The sequence below is a fragment of the Trachinotus anak genome, unplaced genomic scaffold (genome assembly GCF_046630095.1).
Source record: "Trachinotus anak isolate AG129_WGS33_773 ecotype Australia unplaced genomic scaffold, CSIRO_AGI_Tana_v1 ptg000005l, whole genome shotgun sequence".
Lineage (NCBI taxonomy): Eukaryota > Metazoa > Chordata > Actinopteri > Carangiformes > Carangidae > Trachinotus > Trachinotus anak.
Window position 1 is genome coordinate 26868505 of NW_027273856.1, and position 22738 is coordinate 26891242.

At 40.4% G+C, this 22738-nt stretch overlaps 1 protein-coding gene across 3 annotated transcripts; it reads left to right on the forward strand.

Moving 5' to 3' along the window:
- The first annotated feature begins 16948 nt into the window (after positions 1-16948).
- On the forward strand, positions 16949-22195 carry paplnb (papilin b, proteoglycan-like sulfated glycoprotein). 3 transcript variants are annotated; one of them, XM_071479419.1, is made up of 13 exons: positions 16949-17087; positions 17331-17413; positions 17790-17899; positions 18205-18265; positions 18377-18479; positions 18771-18901; positions 19181-19498; positions 19755-19931; positions 20028-20178; positions 20264-20344; positions 20807-20963; positions 21091-21169; positions 21556-22195. In XM_071479419.1, exons 2-13 carry the CDS (start codon positions 17357-17359, stop codon positions 21838-21840), a joined length of 1710 nt encoding a protein of 569 aa, XP_071335520.1. In that variant the 5' UTR covers positions 16949-17087; positions 17331-17356; the 3' UTR covers positions 21841-22195. The 3 variants fall into 3 exon arrangements, with proteins under 3 accessions (XP_071335520.1, XP_071335519.1, XP_071335521.1); XM_071479418.1 differs by having other exon boundaries at positions 16991-17087; positions 17302-17413; XM_071479420.1 differs by having other exon boundaries at positions 17022-17087; positions 17334-17413.
- The last annotated feature ends 543 nt before the right edge of the window (positions 22196-22738 follow it).

Below are 22738 nucleotides of genomic sequence, written 5' to 3' on the forward strand. Positions count from 1 at the left end.
AGTTATGCAACATCAGTTTGGAAAAGGTCAGTGTCAAAGTTCATCATGTCTCATCACAGGAACATAACTCTGTCTTCTTCAGCCCCCTCAGACACGCCACCTCATCGTCAGGAGTGAATGCCATGGTCTTCATTATTTCTCCCTCTTATGTAATCTGTTCTATCATCAATCTCTCCACTATCTACTCATCTGTCAGCATTTCTTATCCAGGGCTGCAGTCTGACCTGCGGGCTACTCTGAACCCGCACAACAGGCACACCTGCCTCTGGGATCACACTAGAATTCACTGGGTACGCGTGTTTCTAATTTGCCCGTGGGCAGTTTATTAATATTCACACCGAAGGGGCTCGACAGGGTACCTGACAATTTCACTCACTGGTTTTCTTCTTTGCAGGGAGCACCGGAACAACTCCTCGGTTCGCTGCGGCCGCTGGGGACAAGTCGCTCCTCGTTGGTCAGGTGGTGAAAGTGTGGGGGACATGAATCTGTGACACGGTCCGTGTTGCGTTACGTCACCATTGCTGTGGACTACACTGACAGGCGGCTCGCCTGATTTCACCTGAATTTTACAATTAGATTTTACTAATCCCAGTTTGCCCTCAGAGGTTCAGCAATTGTTCAAATTTCAAGTTTAAGATCTTTGCATATGCCCCCCCCCCCCCCTTCTACAACTTAAAAAAAAAAAAAATCCCCAATCAACTAAACTTTATTTGTGGAAATGCCAAGTTCAAAGACAACCTAATAATAACAGCGACTATAAACTGTAAACAAAGAAAAAAAAAAACTAATGTATGAATATTGAAAAAAAATAATGAAAACAACGACGTTTAGGTACTTAATATTCAATATTTAATATTTATTTATTTAGATTGTTATGGCATTTATTTTTTCTGGAATCTTTAAATCCCAAACAAAAATTACTATGAAAATGTGTTAAAAAAATATTCATAATAAAATAAATGAATGAATATAAGATTTACAAGAATAATACTTTAATGTGTGAGTGTGTATTTGAATTCCTTAACTAAATTAAATTGGGTACAATAATATTATTATTTTACCAAACATCATTATCCCAAGAAAGACAACAGAACCCCTTCATTTGTAGTGGAAAACAAGTTCAAACATAACAATGACATAACAAAGCTCAAAATCCATGTTGCGTGGGTGGAATCCCCTCTTCAAAAATGTCAATTATAATGTAATTTCTGTGGCCAACAAAAAACACATCAACATAAAACACATATATTCCTCAATTTCATAAATAATCCAGTGCAGCAAAGCACCAAACCTGATTGCATGTCCAACATGAATTCCATTCTTCTATTTGTTACGCTTCAGTCTGCACACTGGGCCCATAAAATGTTGTTTCATGCTTTCAGCTTCGCATGAATGTGTTGTCTCCAGCAAGAAAAGATCAGTGTGCTTGAGGTGCTCTCAGTAACCTGTGTGAAAAAAGTCTCTGAAGGTCCTTTTTGGGTTTACAGACAGTAGCTGAGGTCACATGCATTTAGTTTATGTCAGGTCTCAGGTTTGACCTCTTAGGAAACATCCTGTGCAAAGCATCTATTTTCTAGTCATGAGAACATTCAACGATAACGGAGACCTACAATGAATAACAGAATGTTATAGATTGACTGATTGATACAATGGTTTACTGTATTATATGGAAATTAGTGTGCTTGCTTACCTTGTAGTAATATATATAACAGACACTATAAAATATGCCCCCTGCAGAGATAATGTTGCTTTAAATGTCATATGATACCTGAGACAACAGTTAACACTTTTTGGTTACACTGACATTTACAAGTACAAGTACCAAGTAACTGATTCCAATAACGTCCCTGGATGTATAGAGAATGTAAAAGAAACTCAAAACCACGCTCAGTATTAATAGCTTATCATTAGGGCACAAAAACACAGCACAGAGGCAGGACAGCTCTGTGATCTCTCAGTGGAAACTGGGTCATAGTGAAGAACCCATGGGGATGGAACAGTCTTATACCTGTTCCCAAAATCCATGCCATACCTTCCTATTCACTTTGCATCCATACTCATTTTTCAGTGAAATGCATCACTGTAATCTTATTTTCTTGAGAAACACTGACAAAAAGGGGATGTTAGTCACAGCTTGCAACTTGTGTTTTTCTCGGAGAACCATATGCCTTCGTCTGGACAGTACTGTCGATAAAAATGATCCTTCCTTCAGTCTGTGATTTATAGGTGTCATGCCTTTAAACCGACTGGTGAGTAATACCTTTAGCACTGGTGAGGTCGTGGCCTAAATGATTGTCCCACAGGGGCTTGGCCTCAGAGCCTTTCAATACAATATCGTCTTTCTCAAGGCAAGATGACTTCATTGTCGCCTGAAACTGCTGAACTCCTAAAAGAGATAAGGATTTCCCCTCAGGTGGCAGCTGAACAGACAAACAATGCCAAAGCTGTGTATTAACGTTTCTGTCCTCTCGACATTTCAGTGTATTCTAGTCCTCCAGTGAAAGAAATTATGGTTGGCTAATAACTGTTTTTCCCATGCGTGTATAGGCAAGCCTGGCCGTTTTCAGTTAAGTGGAAGTCCCATAGTCCAAATAGTTTTGAGTTCAAGTAAGAAAGTTGTGGTCATGAACCTAACTTCCAGGGCAGTCTGAAAACAACTGCAGCTATACTGGTGATTTCACTAAAATACATACAGTTGTTACTAGATTAAAAACGATAAATAAATGTGGTTTAGCTGATGCTAATCACAAGATGATACCAGTTTGATTTTATCATTTCACGTCATTTTACCATCTTGTAATTTATAATCGTATAACTAGACTGTGGTTTTCTAAACAACTTCTAATAAAAATAGTTTGATTTGGTTGTCAGCTTACAATATCCAAGTACCCTGTTGTATCATGTGACACTCTACAACACAAGAAAATTACACTGTTCAAAACAGGCATTTATCTCAGAAGACCTGGGCCGTGAGACACACAAAATGACTTCCTGACCTCAAGATAAAGATTTCCTGCATTTAATGATGTTTATGCATGTCTGACAATGTGCGCAGGCTACATGAGATGTGTTATTTTTGCTTCCACATCATTTCCAGACATAGACGTGCCTTTGTACCTACTGTCTTTAAAGAATAGTTATATTCTTTGAATGGTTGTGCGGTCCAGTAACAGTTTACCTGACAATGTTAGATCCACTATTTTGTCCAATCTGTGAAAAAGCTTTTATTTAATCACCAAACACACTTTCGTCATGTGATTTATTAATTAAGTTTTACTGTGATCAGTTCACTGATAACCCAGCTAGCCATAGCCTAATGTGAGGCTAATGTGTTGCTAATGCTAAGTTTTACTCTTTTTATTTTTACCCTTGAGAATTCTTCATGCATGTCTACTAGACCGATCCCTGTGTTGTACTTCTTATGGAGACTTAAAGGAGATTTTGTTTTGCTATTGTTTTGTTTCCATCATTGCATTTACAAGACAAGAGGTTATAATACACCCACTGAGCAGCGCTATTTCTTCAGGGAAGACTGAAAGGTACGGTTACTTGGTATCGGAAAGTGACAAGACTGTTTGACCAATCCAGGGATAGCTGATTAGCATGCTAAATTCAGTGTAAGAAAAAAAGTGATAGAAATAGAAGCAAAACAAGAGCGTTGCTTTCAAAAGCTGGAGGCAGCTCTCTGCAAGTAAAGGAATGAAGTTTGATGCTGAACTTGCAACGTTTCTTCTAGACTGGTAAGTAAACATCTGTTAATACTAACATTTGCTATGTAGAAATAGCAACACTAACAACCTTTAACGTTGATGTTTCACTGGTGATGAGGCTGAAGGGACAATGTAATCAATGGGTCTAACTGTTGTTTATGGTATAACCTGCTGACCCAAACCTTTATGGAAGTATTCTTACCTCGCTGCATAGCTATGCACACAAAGAGGGCATCAGAAAATCACTTTCCATGCAAGTCGCGTGTTGAAGACAGGACACTTAAAATTAACCTTGTGTCTTCACTATTCAGTACATTATATACGTTCATATTCATGGGTTAACAACTTTAAAGTCTCTGTGTATGCCGAAGTTAAAAACTGGGAGGCTTCATTGAAGACAAAAATGCAGAAACACAAGTGACCTGTTGTCTACTGCTGGTTTTCCTTGATAAAGGTGCGTTTGTGTGGTTTTTAGAGTTTCGATGACAATATTACTCAGCTGATTTGTGTAACACTGTATGTGGCAAGGTGGTTGAGAGAAAGCTTATCTGTGGCAGACTGTGTAAGAGACATGGCAAGGACTGTTGTTGAATTGAGTCACGCTATAGGAGATAAATGCCGTCTGGTGTTTGCAGTGTCAAAGGCCAATATATGACAGATGAGATGCCCAGAATAGGATCAGTGATGTTTCTCTCCCACAAACAAGGGCTATAACTGAAAGGAAGATGAGGGCAGCCATAATAAAAATCATTATAATTTTGACTTTGACTGCGCATGCAAGTTATGATTAGATGACACACTATGTTAGTTTCGAAGAAAAATTTCATTACACCTCACAGACACAACAATAAGCTACAGGAAAAAATGCATTGCAGGTTCAAACACTCTGCTTATCTCATGACCTCCTGTCTTGATCCTTAGTAGATTGGTTGGGATTAGCACTTTCTTACACATTTTTGACACCAATTTTGCACTGCTTGGCATCATTTTTACAATTTCCCAGACATAGTTTTTCCCCGGGGCTGAACTATGTACACTGCAGATCTCTGTTTTTCCTCTTGTGCATGTACACCTACACACACACGAGAAAGCTTATCTCCACCATCGGCTGTGAAATACTGGGAGCCCCGGTCTGCTGCTTTCAGTTCAGAGTGACGGCTGGGTGAGAGAGAGAGAAAGTCTTTGTGATATCAGACCCTGAGACAGAAAGAGCTGTCGAGAGTTTGCCAGGATTAATGGGCATTAGCACATGAAGTCATGAAGGAAGCAGGAAACGCCACAGGAAATGCCTAAGAGGGTGTGTAATGCCATCTCTGATCACTGCCAATGTGGCACCCGCATTATGTATGCTGATGTGGTGGGAAAATAGTGGGGGCTTTTGTATGTTTAGCACACAGGAGGGATGCTAAATATACTGAGAAATCTGAGACATTTTAGAAAAAGGGATTGGTGTTGTAAGACTTCAAGATGTTCAAGTATTCTAGCGAGAGAAGTGATAGCTGTCACATAATTCACATGAAAGAACAAATTAGATAAACTGATTACATTTTAAACAATGAATAACACATTTAAAGACTGGATGCCTTATTTGATCCATTTATTTATTAGCACACCACATCTAATTTATCACTATGCAAGAATGTGTAACCGTTTACATTTTGGTGTAAAAGATTCCAAAATGAAAAACAAGTATGCAACAGTTTTACTTGACTTAATCTTTTTCAAACACAAAACAAAAATTTTTTGTAGTATTTTTGCTTCTAGCTTTTCTCCACAACACCTTTCTAAAGAGCTCTTTGTATTTTTCTCCAAATTAGAAATCAACTAATTATATAAATTATGTGTATTATCATATGCATTTTTATTTGCATAGTATACTTAAAAATGATGAAATTTACAGAAAGTGTAATATATCCCAGGTGTCTGAGCCCAGTCTTGCCCCTCATGTGTATATTTCACACTCAGTCAAACAGAGAGAGACAGCGAGCTGCTATCTAATCAGCACAGGAAGAAACTGCTGTGGGTCTGTCATCGTCGTCCCTGGGCTCATACAAAATGGGGAAACACTCTCCGTCTTCATTTTGTTGTTCTTCTGAGTTCACTGATGAAGAATGACACTCTTTTTTTGGCTCAGTAGGTATAAAAGGCTCAATATAATAAAGCTTGGCGTGCAAGCAGGTGGGTGCCAACAAATACTGCAGCTTATGATAAAGTGCCATTTATGGTATCAGAAGGCTGATCAGAGAATGTTCATAACATGTTTTATAAACCCACTTTTGTGTGTATACTTTATTATACATTATATATAAAATCACATACAGTTACCACCTTGCCCACATGTACATTACATACCCAACAGCAGCACAGGATTGAATGATACATTTAAGATTCCCACAGAGGAACATGACTTGTGGTGTTATGTAAAAGTCCTCATTGTAAGAGGAGCACAGACACACCTGGAGCCACACAATCCATTAGTGTTACAATACACAACACGTCTGCAGATCGCTGTCAGTTCACAGGGGAAAAAAATGCATCATGTCTGGTCTCCCTGCTTGTCTTTCATTTTTAACATTTTTTTGTTACATCACTACCTGGTGTCAAGTTGCCCAGAGATGATGATATCATCTGGGTAAATCTGGGTTTTCTTACGTATTCGGACAAATGATGAGATGATGAGTACGGTGTGTTCTACTGCATAGTGACCTCACTCATGCCTGGGGTCAATTATATGTCAGAGAATGCTGACTCCCTGATAGACCACTTCTGAACATACCATTTTAACTAAATTAACTCGGATCCACTTAGACTTATTTGGCATTTTTGGACCAATCACAGAAATAAAAATCTATTGTTTGCAACCATATTTAACAGCTGGAGTTAGTAACAGTCTTCTGAAATGGGTTGGCAGCACAAAATCATGCTTATGCTCTATGTAATTCTCATAAAGTCAGGGAAAGTCATCAAGTGTCAAACTGAAAACAATGGTAAGTATGTTTTTGAGCTGTTAAATAGGCCACAGAGTTTCCACTGGTCCCCAAACAGAACAATAGGGTTAACATTTCTCTCCTTTTTTCTACGTAAGATCACTCTACAGCAGCAACCCACACCCTGAGCTCTGATCTCACATTATTGCTCCCCAGTGGACATTTTTAAACCGGGTGCCATTTCAACATCAGTTGTATACATGTTCACTTTAATAGGTAAGTTAAACTCTGAGTCCCACTGTGCCTCATCTCTTCCTGTAGCCACCCCTGCATATGACCTCAGTTTCCCAGAAACCTGAGCCTTAAAACCTGAACCTGACTGCTTAATTTTTCCCTCTCCTGTCATCTGTTGTGTATTGGTTGCATTACGTATCACATTTGATCTCTCGAGCTGTCAAGACCCTCTCAACTGCAGGAAGGGTGAGTGGTCGGTGGGGGGTCTGTTGGAAATGAGAGTCTGTTTTCTTCATTAGCCACAACCTTGAGAGCGCGATCAGGGGAAGTCTACAGTATGTCATCAAATCTCAAAAGCCTCTGGCTCACCTCAGACAAACTTTGGTTTTGTCTGCCACAAAGGGTGCAGTGTTTAGAGCTTTTTTTTAAAAAAGGGCCATTATTATCAAGTTCAGAAAGTGAAACAGTGTGTCAAACCTTTATATCTGAAGAGCAGAGCAAAGTGTTTTTCTGACCCATTACAACATGCAGTATGCGAGCTTATGTATGAGTGTGAATTGCTGTAGGTCTACAAAAATGCAGAAGGTAAAAACTGTAGTAGTACAGCTAAGCAAAGAAATTGTTTTACGTTTTTTTCATATGGGTGAGAGGATTCATACCACCCCCATTCATGTTAGACATGAAGCTAGAGCTAGCAGATGATTAGCTCTGCTTAGTGGAAGAAGGGGGAAACAGCTACCCCGGCTCCATTCAAAGATAACAGAATCCGCCCACCAGCACCTCCAATGCTCACTCTACTTTATATCATGTTTGTTTAATCTTTACAAAAGCCAAAGTGTAAAAACGTGTTGTGTTTCATGGGGGATTGTGTTCTGGCTACTCTATTTCTTGGCCAGGATTAGTGAGTGACCCGCTGCAGCTTTCTTGTCGGTGTGATGTTGAGGGAGGCATGCTAGCTGTCTTAATGCTAGGCTAAGCTGACATTCTCCTAGCTTTGGCTTCCCATCACTTTAAATAGCTTCATATTGGACAAACTTGAAAGTCATATCAATCTTCTCATCTTACTCATGGCAAGAAAGTGACAAATTGTAGTTTTTACACATTGGCTACTGCACAGAACAAGATATAATGTGTTCATTTGTGAGCTTTGGAGGCATTGCTAGGCGGTTTTTATCTTTGGACAGGCTGGCTGTTTCCCCCAGTGTCCTTTATTTGTGCTAAGCTAAGGCGTGAGAGTCAATCATCATTTCACAAATGTTGAACTAGTTCTTTGATACATAAAAGCTTTGACAGAATGATCACAGGAACCGGACTAGCGTTTCAAAAGATTTAGTCAGTGTACATTCCAAGACACAACACCATGTTTGGAAACTTGATGTTGACTCTCAGCAAACTAGATGCGTGATTGTGGATAATTGCAAAAGGCCAGTCTCCTTTAGAGTATTGCCAAGCTGACAAAAATCTTTTTTTTTAAATAGAATGCACTTACATGTTGTTCCTGACGTAAACGCTCTCGCTAGAATGTTCTAAAAGGAGCCAGTGAGTCACCTGTAGGCTGTCCTCCATCCCCCTCCCTACTTTATAGATAGCGGACAGATGGAACTAGGCTGTCGCTTTGCTAAAGTTAGCTATGCAATTAGTTCACACACTAATTAGCTGTGAGAGGAGCAGAGGCACACCAGATTTCCCTGGTGTCTGAAACCCATTTCCCAGCCTGAATAAGAGTAAATGAGGTCCTGGCAGCGGCAGCAGGAAATATCCAAAAATAAAAGAAGAAAAACATGGCAGCTCCTATGATGCAAAAAGGTTTATCACGGTTGATCTATGTGTGGTTTAGTTGTGGGAAAATAGGAATGGAAATTTGGTATGATAAGGACAAATATTTCACATTGTCTAATCAGTGGTAACTAAAACAGCTTTTATTTTATAGAAGAGAGGTTCCCAACCTGTGGACTGGGATTCCCACAAGGGGTCACAAGACAAATCTGCGGGGTCACAAGATGATCAATGGGACAGGAAAGCAGAGATTCTGTTCAAACCTTCCTCCATTCTTCGTTTTTTTCCCTTTCTGAATCACTGACTAATATAACATATTTAGACATGTAAAAAATATTTCTTTCTGTGATTGAACAGCACAGGCCCATTTGCAATTGCGGACAAGGGGTTGCATTTAGACATTGCATTAATCTTTGGGAATGAAAACAGGAAGTAGTTCATTTCAGAATGCAATAAATCTTCTGACGTTGCAAAACTAACAACAACGACAAAGAAAAACACATCCACGGCATCCACTGGATTGTAGAAGTATGATTCTGATGAGCTGGGATTTTAATTTTACCTAAAGCTCACTCATACCGCCCACTTCGCTCAACTCTGCTTGGATGAAATGTACTTTCAAAATGGAAAGAAAAAATAACTTTAGATGAGTGTTCCTTCAGTCTGTGTGTGTGTATGTGTATAAGTGTGTGTGTGTGTGTGTGTGTGTGTGTGTACTGAGGTGAAACTACAAGCCCAAGAATGTGGAGGGGTTATAACACAATTAAAGCTCTGTTAAGGGAGTGCAGTGCTGGCAGGCATCTGACATCAGGTGCAACGGAGACCCAACAATAGGGCGTTCTGAGCTGGTGAACAGATCAATGTCATGTGTATTGCTTATCATGAACAGGGCCAAATGCTTCACTTGACAGACACTATGGACACTATTAGACATTCTTAATGGGCACGAGAAGGGTCAGATTGATGAATACCATCTTTAATTGCGTCCTTGCATTTTGAAAAGAAAAAGACCTGCTTATCTTCCTCGGACCTGGGACACTGATCAGGTCACATGGTGAGAGACAGTTTTATAGGTTCAAATAATGTTAAAGCATCCAACCAATACAGCAGATACCATACCAGGAAGATGAGTCATTTTTAGTTTCTTTCAACAGTTGCCAATAGGGACATAAATCACACATCTCCCACAATCTCAGCCTGTTCTCCCAGACAGATGTGGAGGCAAATATTTAAACTTCCCATCTGACTCAGACCACTATAATTTCGTAAGAATTGAGTTTTTGAACAACACACAGCCGAGACTTCACATTGTAGTTTCTCTGACAGTGGAGAGGAAATTCTCTGGCATCAAATGAAAGTGGGGGAGGTTTCGTTGGAACATTAGCTATTCATGCACTTGTACTCCCCTGGAGGGACGGGATCAGGAATCCCACCCATTTACCAGAAAAAGGCAACATCTCAAGGAAACTGATCCAGATCTGAGGGATTGGGGTGGAGCGCTGCTTAGCTGTTTTTCTCCCCCCCCCCTTTTTTTTTAAACTAAATCTTCCTTTTCCACAGTGGCATTATCTCAGAAAGCATTAACTCTTTCCTTTTAAGGGATTTAACTGCCACTCATATCCAGAGTGACTGACATTTGAAAGAAACTGTAAATGAGAGTTTGAATAGAAATACCTCTCAAATCTCCAAGGTAAAAATGGCCCCCTTCTCAAGGACAACTTTTTTTTCATCCACAAAACATTCTCAAACTAAGTATTCATCATTTTGTAGCTAAATAGAGAATATCAGCATCATTTCATTCCTTGACCAGCTTAGACAGTTTATAAAGGCCTGTCCTGTATATACAAAATGGATGGATCATGGATAGAGATCTCTGGAGGTGGGTGTTGAAGGTTCCTTATCCAAATCAAGTGTCCAATGCTAGAATGTGTTGAATGCTGTACTGATGCTGTAAAGCCATTCGATGTAAATTTGGGATTTACATCGAATGGTAGTTTGAAAATAGTTCATTTTTTGGCCACTTGGGGACAGCCAAAACACACAGCTTTCTTCCCCATCTGATGGTCTGTGCTTCATGTCCAATCGTGGCAGTTTTATTTATATAGGCCAAATTCACAAATCAAAGTTTGTTTCAAAGAGTTTCATGTCTTCAGGCTTCACTTCTCACATGTAAGAATGACCTTAATATTAAGCTTTTCTGTGTCCTCAGGAGTTACCTTTTCCGCTTCAACTACTTCACGTATTCATAAAAACACTGCATTGCCCAACTCCAAACCCTCAAACTACACTTGTCCTTTTAACCACATGTCGATTCCTGTGATTCCCCCCGTGATCGTCCCAGCGCAGGGAGTCCCTCTTTAACTACATGTCCTAAGCATTGACAACAATGCCCCAACAGCACCAGATGGAGAGTCATAAATCTCAGGCCCATGCACACCCAGGAGAGTCCATAAATAGTGTAACAGTTCTGAGGGTAAAGACACCGCGGCAAAGCCCCTGGTCCCCCAAGGGTCCTGAGGGCCGAGGCAGCATGTGAGCCACTGGCCCATAACTCTCTCACTTTTTCGGTGACACAGAGCTTTTTTTATGCTTTCATTTACTTGTGAGTAAATCACACAGGAGGAAACATTGAGCACATTAACTTTTTCTTCAGCCACGACTACTGGTGATGGTGGATTATGTGAAAGCATTCTGTATTCAGAGACAAACCAGATGTTTTTGCAATGAGACTGTGTGTGAGACAAAGAAAGAAAGCCATAAGGACATAGACAGAGGACAGGGAGAGGGAGGCTGAGACAAAAATTACCTCCAAGTAATTCTCAGGATTGTTTTTACCTACACGGAATAACAGATGACTGAGTTTTTCCACGCAGTTAGTCATGTAGTTTTTATTCAGACCAGACTAAATACACTTTTCATACAGCAATCAGTTACAGCAGGCATAAGCCACATACAGATGCCAGACCACGTGAATTGATACGTTTAATCCCTTCGCTATTGTAAAAGGGGTTCAAGCGTGGTCATATAGTCTGAGGGGTCAGGCGGTTGTTGCAAGTGTGTTTCTGTTAAACCCCCATGAGTGAATCTATTTTCTGAGGCACCTCTGACACTCATCTGGACCACAACAATGCCCCCTTTCTCCTCTCCGCCTCACGCTTGGCTGGCCTCTCTGAATACGACCCAGGGTGAAATAATCCATACTCCTGAACCCCCACACCGCACTCTTATACATAGAAATACACACACGAACACACATGTTGGCACGTAAATGGTCACACGTGTTGAGGCTCAGTGAAATGTACACATTACACACATTATACACGCATTTACAAGTGCACTCATGATGTACTCATATTCACACAGAGGAGCAAAATTAAAACACACACATAGAGGAGTGGAGGCAGACAATACATGTAATACACATAGGGACACTAAAGCTTGAACACCCACTAGAAGACAATGAGTAAAACTCAGAAAACTTTTATTACAAGGCTGCCCCCATGTGGACACATTGAAGAAGTACACACATTTTGCTCTGTGCATTTTTTCTGCTTCACATCTTAAACTAGTGCCAAACTGCAGCTGTAAAAATAGCTTTTTTTGACTAAATGAACATCCACTGTTGAGTTTGTCAGTGTGACATTGAAAAAATTTATTGTATTAATTATAAATTAAGTATTTTAATTTTAACCTGTTGCTGGTAACAATTATGTTTGGTCTACCTGTTAAACCAGCATTAAATAAAAACTGAAACACAAGAATATAGGATAAAATATGACGGCTGGTTGTGTCAGATATAAGAAAAATTGAACAGTTATGATGTACAGAGGGCATTGAGTTGAAGTGAATCTGCAGCCTGTCCTTGATTAGATTGTAGAATAGAATTCTAGATGCTATTTAGGCTGTGAGACTACAGCTCATGTACAGGTTACAGATAATGGTAAATAATATCTAACTGCTCCACAGACATATATTTAATAAGTTTAGGGAATGTTTATTATGGATATCACATTTGTGAGTCTGTGCATTTGCTTGTGTTTGCACATCCACACATTTAGTCTGTAAAATACTTTCGCAAAATCCTGTCAAAATAATATAATAATAAAAACAAAATGTTGATTTTGATTAAGGTGATTGTGGAAAATGGCCTTTGGGTTGCAGAAATCATACATATGCCATCTGTCACACCAGTTAAAGTTTCTTTGTGAACTGCTGATAAGCAGTATTCAGAGTTCAGCCTAAAACAGCATCATCATGAACATCGGCACAGTGAGGGAATGTAGTTGCTGTGAGGTGGGCACAAACGACGTGGTCTGGACAGGATCCATCCTTCACACACAATCAAGCTTATCTTCAGCCTGCATGTCGCAACATTCTAGACAGTCACAGAAAAACCAAAGGAACAAGTAAGACTTCATTTTCCTCTTTCTTTTCATTTACTTCATTTTTTTTTTAGCTATTATCGCTGCAATGTTTTATTTGCAATTTTTTTGTGTTTCTGTTCAGTAGTAGGTCCACTCGTCCACATTTTAGCACTTTTTCCTTAAACTGGCTCTGTTCTGTTTGTAGGTGTTGATAAGCTACGCTGTTTTCTGCTTTAGTGAAGAACTGTATCTTTTTGCTTTTGCTTCCTTCTGCCATTCCTGCTCATCGTTGCTAGTTTCTGTTTTGCCCAGTTTATGCTTTGTTGTCTGTACTTCCAAGATTCTTGCCAGTGGGTTTTTTTTTCTTCTGTTGTAGCTATTATTTTTCCCTTTTGTAGCCATGAAACAAATATAGGCTCCCCTCTTTATCATGGTGTCCATTGCCTTGGATTTGTTGTACTATATTGAACTATATTCTCATTAAACTCATTGTGTTGTGTTCTAAGCTAACTAGCTTTTACAGCAAAATAATTGCTACAAGTGATTAATTTATCTGATTGTCTCCAAAGTTTTTCTGTTATTGACACATAATTCTGCACATACGTTTGTATAAAAAAAAATAATAAATTCTTACTGCTTTCCCGATACAGCAAATATTTACATTGCTGTGTTTACCTCTCAGAAAGAGGATAGTTTCCCCTTGACGCAGGCCTCCCCAGAGCAAGATGTTTTGTTTTGATAAGAGATCGAGGGTGGTGAGGTCACCATTCAGGCTCCTTATCTTTACAGCCATTTAAAGGGTAGGTGCTCATGCCGGCTCTTTAACAAACATGTGGCATTTTATCTTGGCTTTGGTGTAGTTTCTCATTTTTTTCTGTTTCATTCTATGAAGTGACAGCAGGCAAAAAAAATGTAGCTGTCAAACATGTAAGAGAATATGGTCATCGTTTTTTTTATTTCAGGAGATGGTATGACTTCTAGCTTTTATTTACAAAAAAAATTGATTACAGGCTGTTTATAGCAATATCTATTGGACATCAATACATTTTGTTTAAAATCAGGCACAAGCATATATAATAGGAGTTATTCTTAAGTTTTTGCTATTGCTACATAGCCAGCATTAGCAATAACCGTTGTGCAGCATTAAACTCCATTCCTTTACTGACTAAGAGCTGCCTCCAGTGGTGGAAAGTAACACCAATGTTAACTCTTGTCTGTATCATGTCTTTTCTTCTACTGAAGTGAGCATGCCATCCAGCTAACTCTGGCCTTTCCAATAGCAAGTCACTGTAGCCTCCAATCTGTCCTGAAGAGGTAGTGCTGCTCAAAAGGCGTATTATAACCTCTTGTTGATTGTCGAAGCTCTTGTGAAGCGACAGTCACCACCATCTGCTGCAGGAAAGAAACCACATTTGGTGGCAGAGAAAACGTACATGTAGTTGTAAAAGTTGTAATAACTTAACTGTAATTTACTTTGACTAAAATCTCAATTTACACATTCCACATTTTCTACATTTTCCGTTTCCAGCGGCTACTACCCGAGACATATTTCATTAGCAGGTCTCAATTTCCTATAACTCTCACTTTAACAGCTGAACAGGTGATCTTAGTCCCATCTTTGGACAGATGACATACAGATCCAGTATTTTTTCCCAGGGCAGCCTCCCTCACCAAATGAACCATCAGAGGGCATTGTTCTCACAATCTTCTTATAAAAACTCACTCTATATTCAGAATCCAACGTGAAGTAGACCTTTTATCCAACCAACTATCTGTGTAAGCTATAGACACAAGACAGCAGAAAAAGTGAGTATGACTGCGAAATACTTTTTACATTACAGTAATGTGAAATGATCATAACAAAATTACAGGAGTAGACTTTTATTACTTTTTCTATGCTTAGGCTTCACATTTACGAGAGTTTGGCCCAAACACACAGCGAAATGTGCATTACTAGAGAGCACCTGAATATAACGGAGACTGAAAGGCAGATGAGATGAGAGAGAGAACAGGAGATTGTATTATGCATGCAGTGCGTGCATGTGAGTGTCAAAGCCACCCACAGATGACTTCACCAGGACGGGGTTAATCTGTCTACTCAGACAGTGAATAGGTTTGGGAGGAGGGAAGAACCACGTAATCTGATGTCCCGCCTGCTGCTCAGTCGAGCCAGCAATGGTCTGGACTGGGGAAGGTGTTGCTCAGGTTAGCTGCCCTAACTGGATTATAGGACAACACGTCAATGAAAGGGCACCTGGACACACATACGAATATACCTACACACACACACACACACACATACGCACACACACACACACACACACACACACACACACACACACACACGGTGCTCACATGTGCACAAGTGGAGAAGATTAGTCAGAAGTGCATTTTTCACCCCCTGCAAGGAGCTTACTCTGCTTACCAGCCGAGAAAAGGCATTGGAGCAGCTCTGCATCTTTGACATTTCTCTGCCTTTTCTGAACTATTTTAATTCTCTCTACCCTTTAACATTTCACAGTCATTGGCTGCAGCTCAATGATTCCTTTTTCTTCCAGATATCTGTTTTACTGAAGTCTGACTTAAGCATCAGGTGGCGGAGAGCTTCTACAGCAGGAGGATGGAGACAGGCCCAAAGGCAGACCCAGAGCCGGAAGCCCAGGTCCCAGACAACAGTGAGGTTGGGACGCTGGACACCTCCGGGTTTGAGATAACCACTGACCGTCTGGAGCAGCTGATGAAGAGCATGGAGGTGCTGCTGTCGGACGTGGAGCAGCTGCGGAGCCACTGCAGCCACCAGGCCACTGAGCTGATGCGTGCAGCCGTGGACCTGAGGCAGCAACAGGAGGATCTGAAGGAAAGTTACTCTGAGCTGTCCCGAGAAATGCAGGAGATCATGGATACAGTGGAAGACCTGTTCAGCACCAAGAGTGCCTTTGAGGCCAAGGAGAAGCAAACGCAGAAACTGAACCGGCAGCTTTGAGGGACAGAAAGCGACTGACAGACCTATTTTCCCATTGCGGAGGAAATCGAGACTGTGGGGGTGGTTTTGGTCCGGGATGTGTGAGTGAAAATTTGGAAGGGTTGGGTTTGAAGGTGGTGTGTTATGCAGAGGTTTTCATGGCTTTGAAACTATATTTTAAATGAGACTCTTGAATGGCTTTATATAAACTTGTTGTGCAAATTATAATTTTTTAGGTCTATAACTGACAACCACACTCACTGAAAAAAAAAAAAATTGTCTAACTACGCTTAGTCCAGTAATATGATACAATACAACAGCACCTGGAACATTATAAGCTTAACAACGGTACAATTTGTTGATTAAGGTTTAAATTTCTCACTCTCTTCAGCTGCTTCAACTTTCTGAAATTCTGGACCAGGAGTGTTTTGCTCTCCAATGGTTTCCAGTTTTACATCCTCCATATTCTCTTCCCATCCAGCCATGCTCCGCTGTGGGTTTTCACTAAAATAAACCTAAATAGCTCTAGCACCTCTGCTGTGACTGACTGGTCTGCATTTAGTGGTTGTGAGACGTGCAAAAGGGACAATTGGTGGCCAGCAATGTGAAGAAAAATCAATCAGTCCTTAAACCTTGATCATATTTTACTTTTTTCTTGTGTAAAAGCTTTATGAATATTACTGCTTTCACCTTAAAATTCATACCTGAAACCATTAAATTATGTGTGCTCAAACATCCTCTTCTTCTCCTTCTTCCTTCTAGTGCAATTTACTGAACAATGATCGCATTACAATTTTTGCACAAGGGCAGAAAAATAAAAAAGATTTTAAAAAACCTCCAAAACAAAATAGTCTCGTGGCCCGAGGCTCTTAGCAGAGAACACTCTGTCCCACAGAAGAAAGAACAGTTTAAGTTCATTGTCAAAGAGAAAAAAAAAGTCAAAATCTTTGAGGAAAAAAACCCTCCTGTGCATCTCCGGGTGGTTGAAACCTGACACCATATGGGCTGTGGTGTTGGTGAGCAGGCAGGGTGAGAAGATAGAAAGCTGGGTGTCAGTGCCTACCTTCACTGCTGAGGTGCACGTCCCCCCTGAGCTGCTGGTCACTTCAAGAAGGTAAGATGAAACAGGATTTGATCAGATTTGTTATTCGCGTGTTTCAACTGTCCAGACTTTTCACATTTAATGCATGCATTAAACAATTATTAGCACAGAAATAACCAACGGTATCAAGGAATCTAATTTGAAGTAGCAGCTGATATGCATACATGTATTAACAGACAAATTACACAGACATATTCATGTTAAATAGATATACTTGCTCTGTTAGTTGAATCATTTAGTGGCCATCCTTATCAGTAGTTCTGCAGTGGCTTCTGGAGAACATGAGCATCCTGCGAGTCCTGGGTCTCCTGCAGCTGCTGGCTGTACCTGCCTTCACTGTGAGTCTCTCTATTAACTATATTAATAATGTTGCACCCTTTGCATGTAAATGTCAGTACTTTAGTACGTAAGGAAATTGCAAACGAACGCTAAGGACAGTATGTCCAAAATCTCAACACTGAAAAATAAACCAAATATTTAATTTCCAACACATGTGCCAGCAGTGTTTATAAGCTACAGAGCTGGTTTACACATGCACATTATGCAACATGCAGGGGATAGTTTGTGGTTAAATGTTCCAGCTTCTATTTTAGTGTCTCTAGCATGCTCTTAGTGTGTGTTAGTGGTTGGTGGTGGGCTATGATATGGTGTGTGAGAGCACTATGTGTTCCAGCAGCACAGCGAGCAGGAGTTTTACTGTTTTGTTTTTTTCAGCTGACACAGCCGACCCATGACTACTGGGGAGAGTTTGGATCCTATGGGCCCTGCAGTCGCACTTGTGGCACAGGAGTGGCAATGAGAACCAGGAAATGTATCACTTCAAGGTAGGACAATGGGATCATAGTCTCATTAATTGAAAATCTTGCAATGAGAGTCCCTATGATTTGATTTGGGGTAATAATAATTGCCTTATTATTGTTTAATCATTTTTTTGGATTTTTTTTTTATCTCCCCTTGTCCTTTATCTTGCATTGCCTTTTCACTTTTGGTTACAACTTTATTTTAGATCATGTTATAAGCACATGATCTGCATTTAAATGTTTTAGACATGACCAATGAAGCAAATGCATTTATCAAGAAAGAGAGACATTTGGCTTGTATGCAAACAGCAGTCTTTTCTCTCTTGCAGGACAGATGGAGGGCATAACTGCATAGGATCCTCTAAGGCCTTCCGCACCTGTAACACTCAAGTAATTATCCTTCTATTATTCTTTTGCCTTTTTATAAATTACATCAACCTACAACCTGCATAAATGTGTCCTAGCAATGTACCAATAATCCAACAATTTGTGTCGCTGTAGGAATGTCCAGTTGGATCCAGGGACTTCAGGGAGGAGCAGTGCTCCCAGTTTGACAGAATGGACTTTCAGGGCAAAAGTCACACATGGGTGCCTTACTATGGAGGTATAAGACCTATTATTATACTGTCCAATCACATTATCTGAGTCTAGGTGTGAAGTAGCGCTTTTGATGAACTTTTAGTGATTTATTTAATTTGTTTTTTTATGATTACGAATTACATAAAAGCTCAATTGAAATGATGGGCACAAATAAAGAGTGACATTACAGTGGTTGTCATCTTTTTCTGACATTGTATTGCACAACAGTAAAGAGGAAACCCTGGCACATTTAGTTCTGAGCAGGACAAATTATACACACTTAAAATTTGTGATTACTGTACCTTTAATGTTCTAGCGTCTAATCCATGCGAGCTGAACTGTGTCCCAAGAGGACAGAACTTCTTCTACCGACACAGACCTGCAGTGGTAGATGGGACACCATGCTATGTGGGCCGCACTGATATCTGCGTGGACGGCGTCTGCAGGGTGAGAGCAGTTAACCTTGAGAATGATGTATTTATAGAATGTCAGAGTTTAATATATACCTGGTTACCTGGTGCACATACAGTCATTTTGGATAAAACAACCCTGCCACACAGTCACACTTGCTGGTCATAGTCAGGAATTATTAATATAATAATAATAATTAATAATAATAATAATAGCAATAACAATAACATCTTTTTTCTCAGCTGACTTAGCATGGAGTTGGTTTGAATGTGTTTTCTGGTAAATCAGACACAATAACAATTTGTCTCTGTTCAGATACTGACCCATGGAGAGTTCATGGGTTTGGATGACGACACTAATTCTGTACACTCCGCTGCTCCTGTTGCTGTGGCTCCTCACCCAAGGGAGACGCTTACATACATCTACAAAACTGGCGTCTACAGCGAGTGCTCAGCCACCTGCAACGGAGGCATGCAGTATCGCACTGTGGAGTGTTGGGCTCAGGACCCAATGAACCCCCGTGTGGTGGACGAGTCTCACTGCATTACCCAGCGTCTTCAGAGGCCACCGAGTCAGCAGGCTTGCAACATGCATCTGTGTGCTGCTGAGTACAGTGTCTCAAGCTTCAGTGTGGTTCGTATCTTACAGCATGGAACTTCAGTTTTACATGTTTTTTTTTATTTATCATATCTTATAAGCACAGTGAAAACACAACAAAAGATTACCTATCATTGTCCACTTTTGCTGTACTTTTTTACTGTCCAAGAGTGTTGTTCACAACAAGTGGTATGACCTAGAGGATACCGACTGTCTTGGTGTCATTTATCAATGATCACTATGCTGAGGTATCAAGACGAGATTTGAATATCTTGTTCCATACGATGGTCAGTGTTCAGTGACCTGCGGAGAAGGCCAGCAGACGAGGGAGGTGATCTGCGTGGGACCAAGAGGTGAACATCTGGCTGACCGTGCCTGCAGTGGATCGGCACGACCTCCTTCTGTCCAGGTCTGCCGCAGGCCTGCCTGTCACACACACATCACCTGGCATGTGACTGACTACGGACTGGTAAGGATAAATAAAGTGTTTTGTACCGCAAAGGAAACTTTCAAATCTCTTTTATCTCCACATTATTGCTCTGCCTCTCCTTTCTCGTGTCTACAGTGCACCAGAAGCTGTGGTGGTGGTGTGAGGGAGAGGAGGGTCAGCTGTTTTGATACAGATTTGAACCCCTACCCCGAGGCCCGGTGTGGATTAGCTAGCAGGCCTGTCTCTGTGGAGGCGTGCAATTCACAGCCATGTCCTGGAGCTCAAAGTAAGCCATTTCTGAAGTAGTTATACACTGTTTTTCTTTGATTATTCATATTTGTCCTGATTGAATCAATACACTTGCTCTTTAGTGGTCCCAAGTGTACAGGATCCAAGTGCACATGAAAGCACCATAAGAGGATTTGTGCCCCATGTTCCAGGAGACCCTTCAGGTGCGTAGACCATGAGGAGGATGTAATGTTATTTTCTTTCTTTGCATGGTTGAACACGCAATTATTTTATATATGTGTAGCCTAAAGCAAAGAATTTAAAAATGAATGTATAACCAGTTATTTGAGTTATCACCAAAACAGATTATTTTTGAACGAATGCCTCCTCAGGCAATAAGGTAAACCTACCCTTACAGTATGTCATTATAGTGCCTGTCTAGACCATGACTGCACTACTTCCTCATTTATTGCATGTCTCTTATTCACAAGCACAAAGTCCAAACTGTTCCTATACTACATCACTACTGAGAGCCATATTTAAATTCCAAAATAAAAAATCCAGACAAATTTAACTGCTACCAAATATAATCCAACAAATCAAAAGGCTAAATGTATACGTCTGTGCATGCTCTGTACAGTAGCAGTATGTTTGATCATGTCTGTGTCTGTGTTTACTTGCTTTAGCTTCCAGACCACAGACAAACATTGCCCATGAACCCTATCCTCCTGTGGTCGGTCCTCATTGCGCACAGTCAATTTATGGCTGCTGTCCTGATGGCCACACCTCCGCCACTGGACCCAGGAATGAGGGCTGCTTCCAAGATGACTGTGTTCGCACCAGGTAACACTGTGTACTGGAATCCCATCCTTGTAGCCAAAATATGACAAAAATGAAATTGATGAATGACCTATTGGCTCATTATAAAGTTTTAACATGCTGAATTAAAAAAGAAATCTCTCCTCTTTAGGTTTGGCTGTTGTTTGGATGGTGTGACTCCAGCTCGAGGATTTGGAAGAGTTGGATGCCCTGAGTCCCACACAACTGTGGTAGGAATCACATGTGTTCCTCATCTTGTTTCAATACATTTATTAAAGCTAAACAATGCAGATTTATTATGGTTCACTCAACTGATTTTACAAATCAAAGTGTGTTGAGTTTGAAAGATGTGGGTATTTAATAGGTTGAGCAGGTCTAAAGAAAGATGTTATCGCTTTATGGGAAATGTAGAATTCAGTTCAACTCATATTAGTGCCTGAAAATAATTTTTTAATCTGTTTCACACAGGTTCTCAACACTAAAACGCTGGAATAGCCCTTTAATTTCAAGTGCTCTAAATAGTGTCTCTATCTGATATTAGTTGTATTGTTGTGTTAATATGTTTACAGTATCCTGGAAGACATCCTATCTTTTGCTCCCTCTTCTCCTTTCTTAGGAGCGCCCATCAACCCCTGTTGCTCCATCCTCTGGAAGTGTGTGCCTCCTGCCTCGTAATGAGGGCCCCTGTGATACCTGGAAGGTCCGGTTCTACTATGACTCTGGCACTGGTAAATGTACTGAGTTCTGGTATGGAAGCTGCCAGGGCAATGGCAATAATTTTGTGTCTCTGGAGGCATGCCAGAGAGAGTGCGGAGGTGTGGTGAGGGAGCCCCAACCTGCACCTCGCAGAGGGACCCCAAGGAGAGGGGCACCCAGGGGAGCTCTGAGAGCCAGGGCATAACCTTGCACACCACTAATACCTCCAGTACACAGGATAATCAGGGTGCCCTTACTATGAAGCTAATCACATACTGTTACACACATGTAGTGTATATTTACATATATGAATACAGATACAAACATGTATTGTAAAACCTACAATAGTTGACATTTAAAATGATCTAGCTAGCCTTACATTGTACCTGATATAATCACGGCTCTCACAGTTCTGATTTTATTATCTTTTTTTATCTCTGCCAATGTGTTTTTTGCCTTATGATTCGGGACTAAAATAAAATTATGTCAATGTGATTATCCAAGTTTAATCATGTACCTGATCAATAAATTTTCAGCTCTCCAGTAACCTTGAAAAAAAATGGTGTCGTTTATGTGTCTTTCTTGCATCGTTTCCATAATCTACTGAAAACATAAAAAATACAAAAGGCACAACTACACTTATAGCAACATGGATCCAACATGGATCATACACTCTAATCACTTTTTAAATCACTCAATTTAAGTGGCTAAAACACATTTTTGCAGATCGCTCCACCAGTTTACTTCTATTATGCTGTTATTCATTTTATTCTGGCTGAGACTTGGTAGGATCTGGGCTGAGAGATCTGGTTCAAGTGCGGTCTGACAGGTGGCTGAGTCCAACAACCCACAAAGACACATGAATGCCTACACCACACACGCACCACACAGCCCATTATCACATTATTCAGTTGCTTTTGTTAATTTTCTGCTATTTTCCCCCATACAGACCCTTCCCTAGTTGCAGGATAGAATCAGAGTACATGACTGAGATGGTCCCAAAAGTTAACGGACTGAGCACCTAGTTGTACAGCTCAGAGCAGGCTAAATTGCAGCAGTCCCACCTAATTTAAGCCTAACTTTATGGGACTGCTACTTTTACC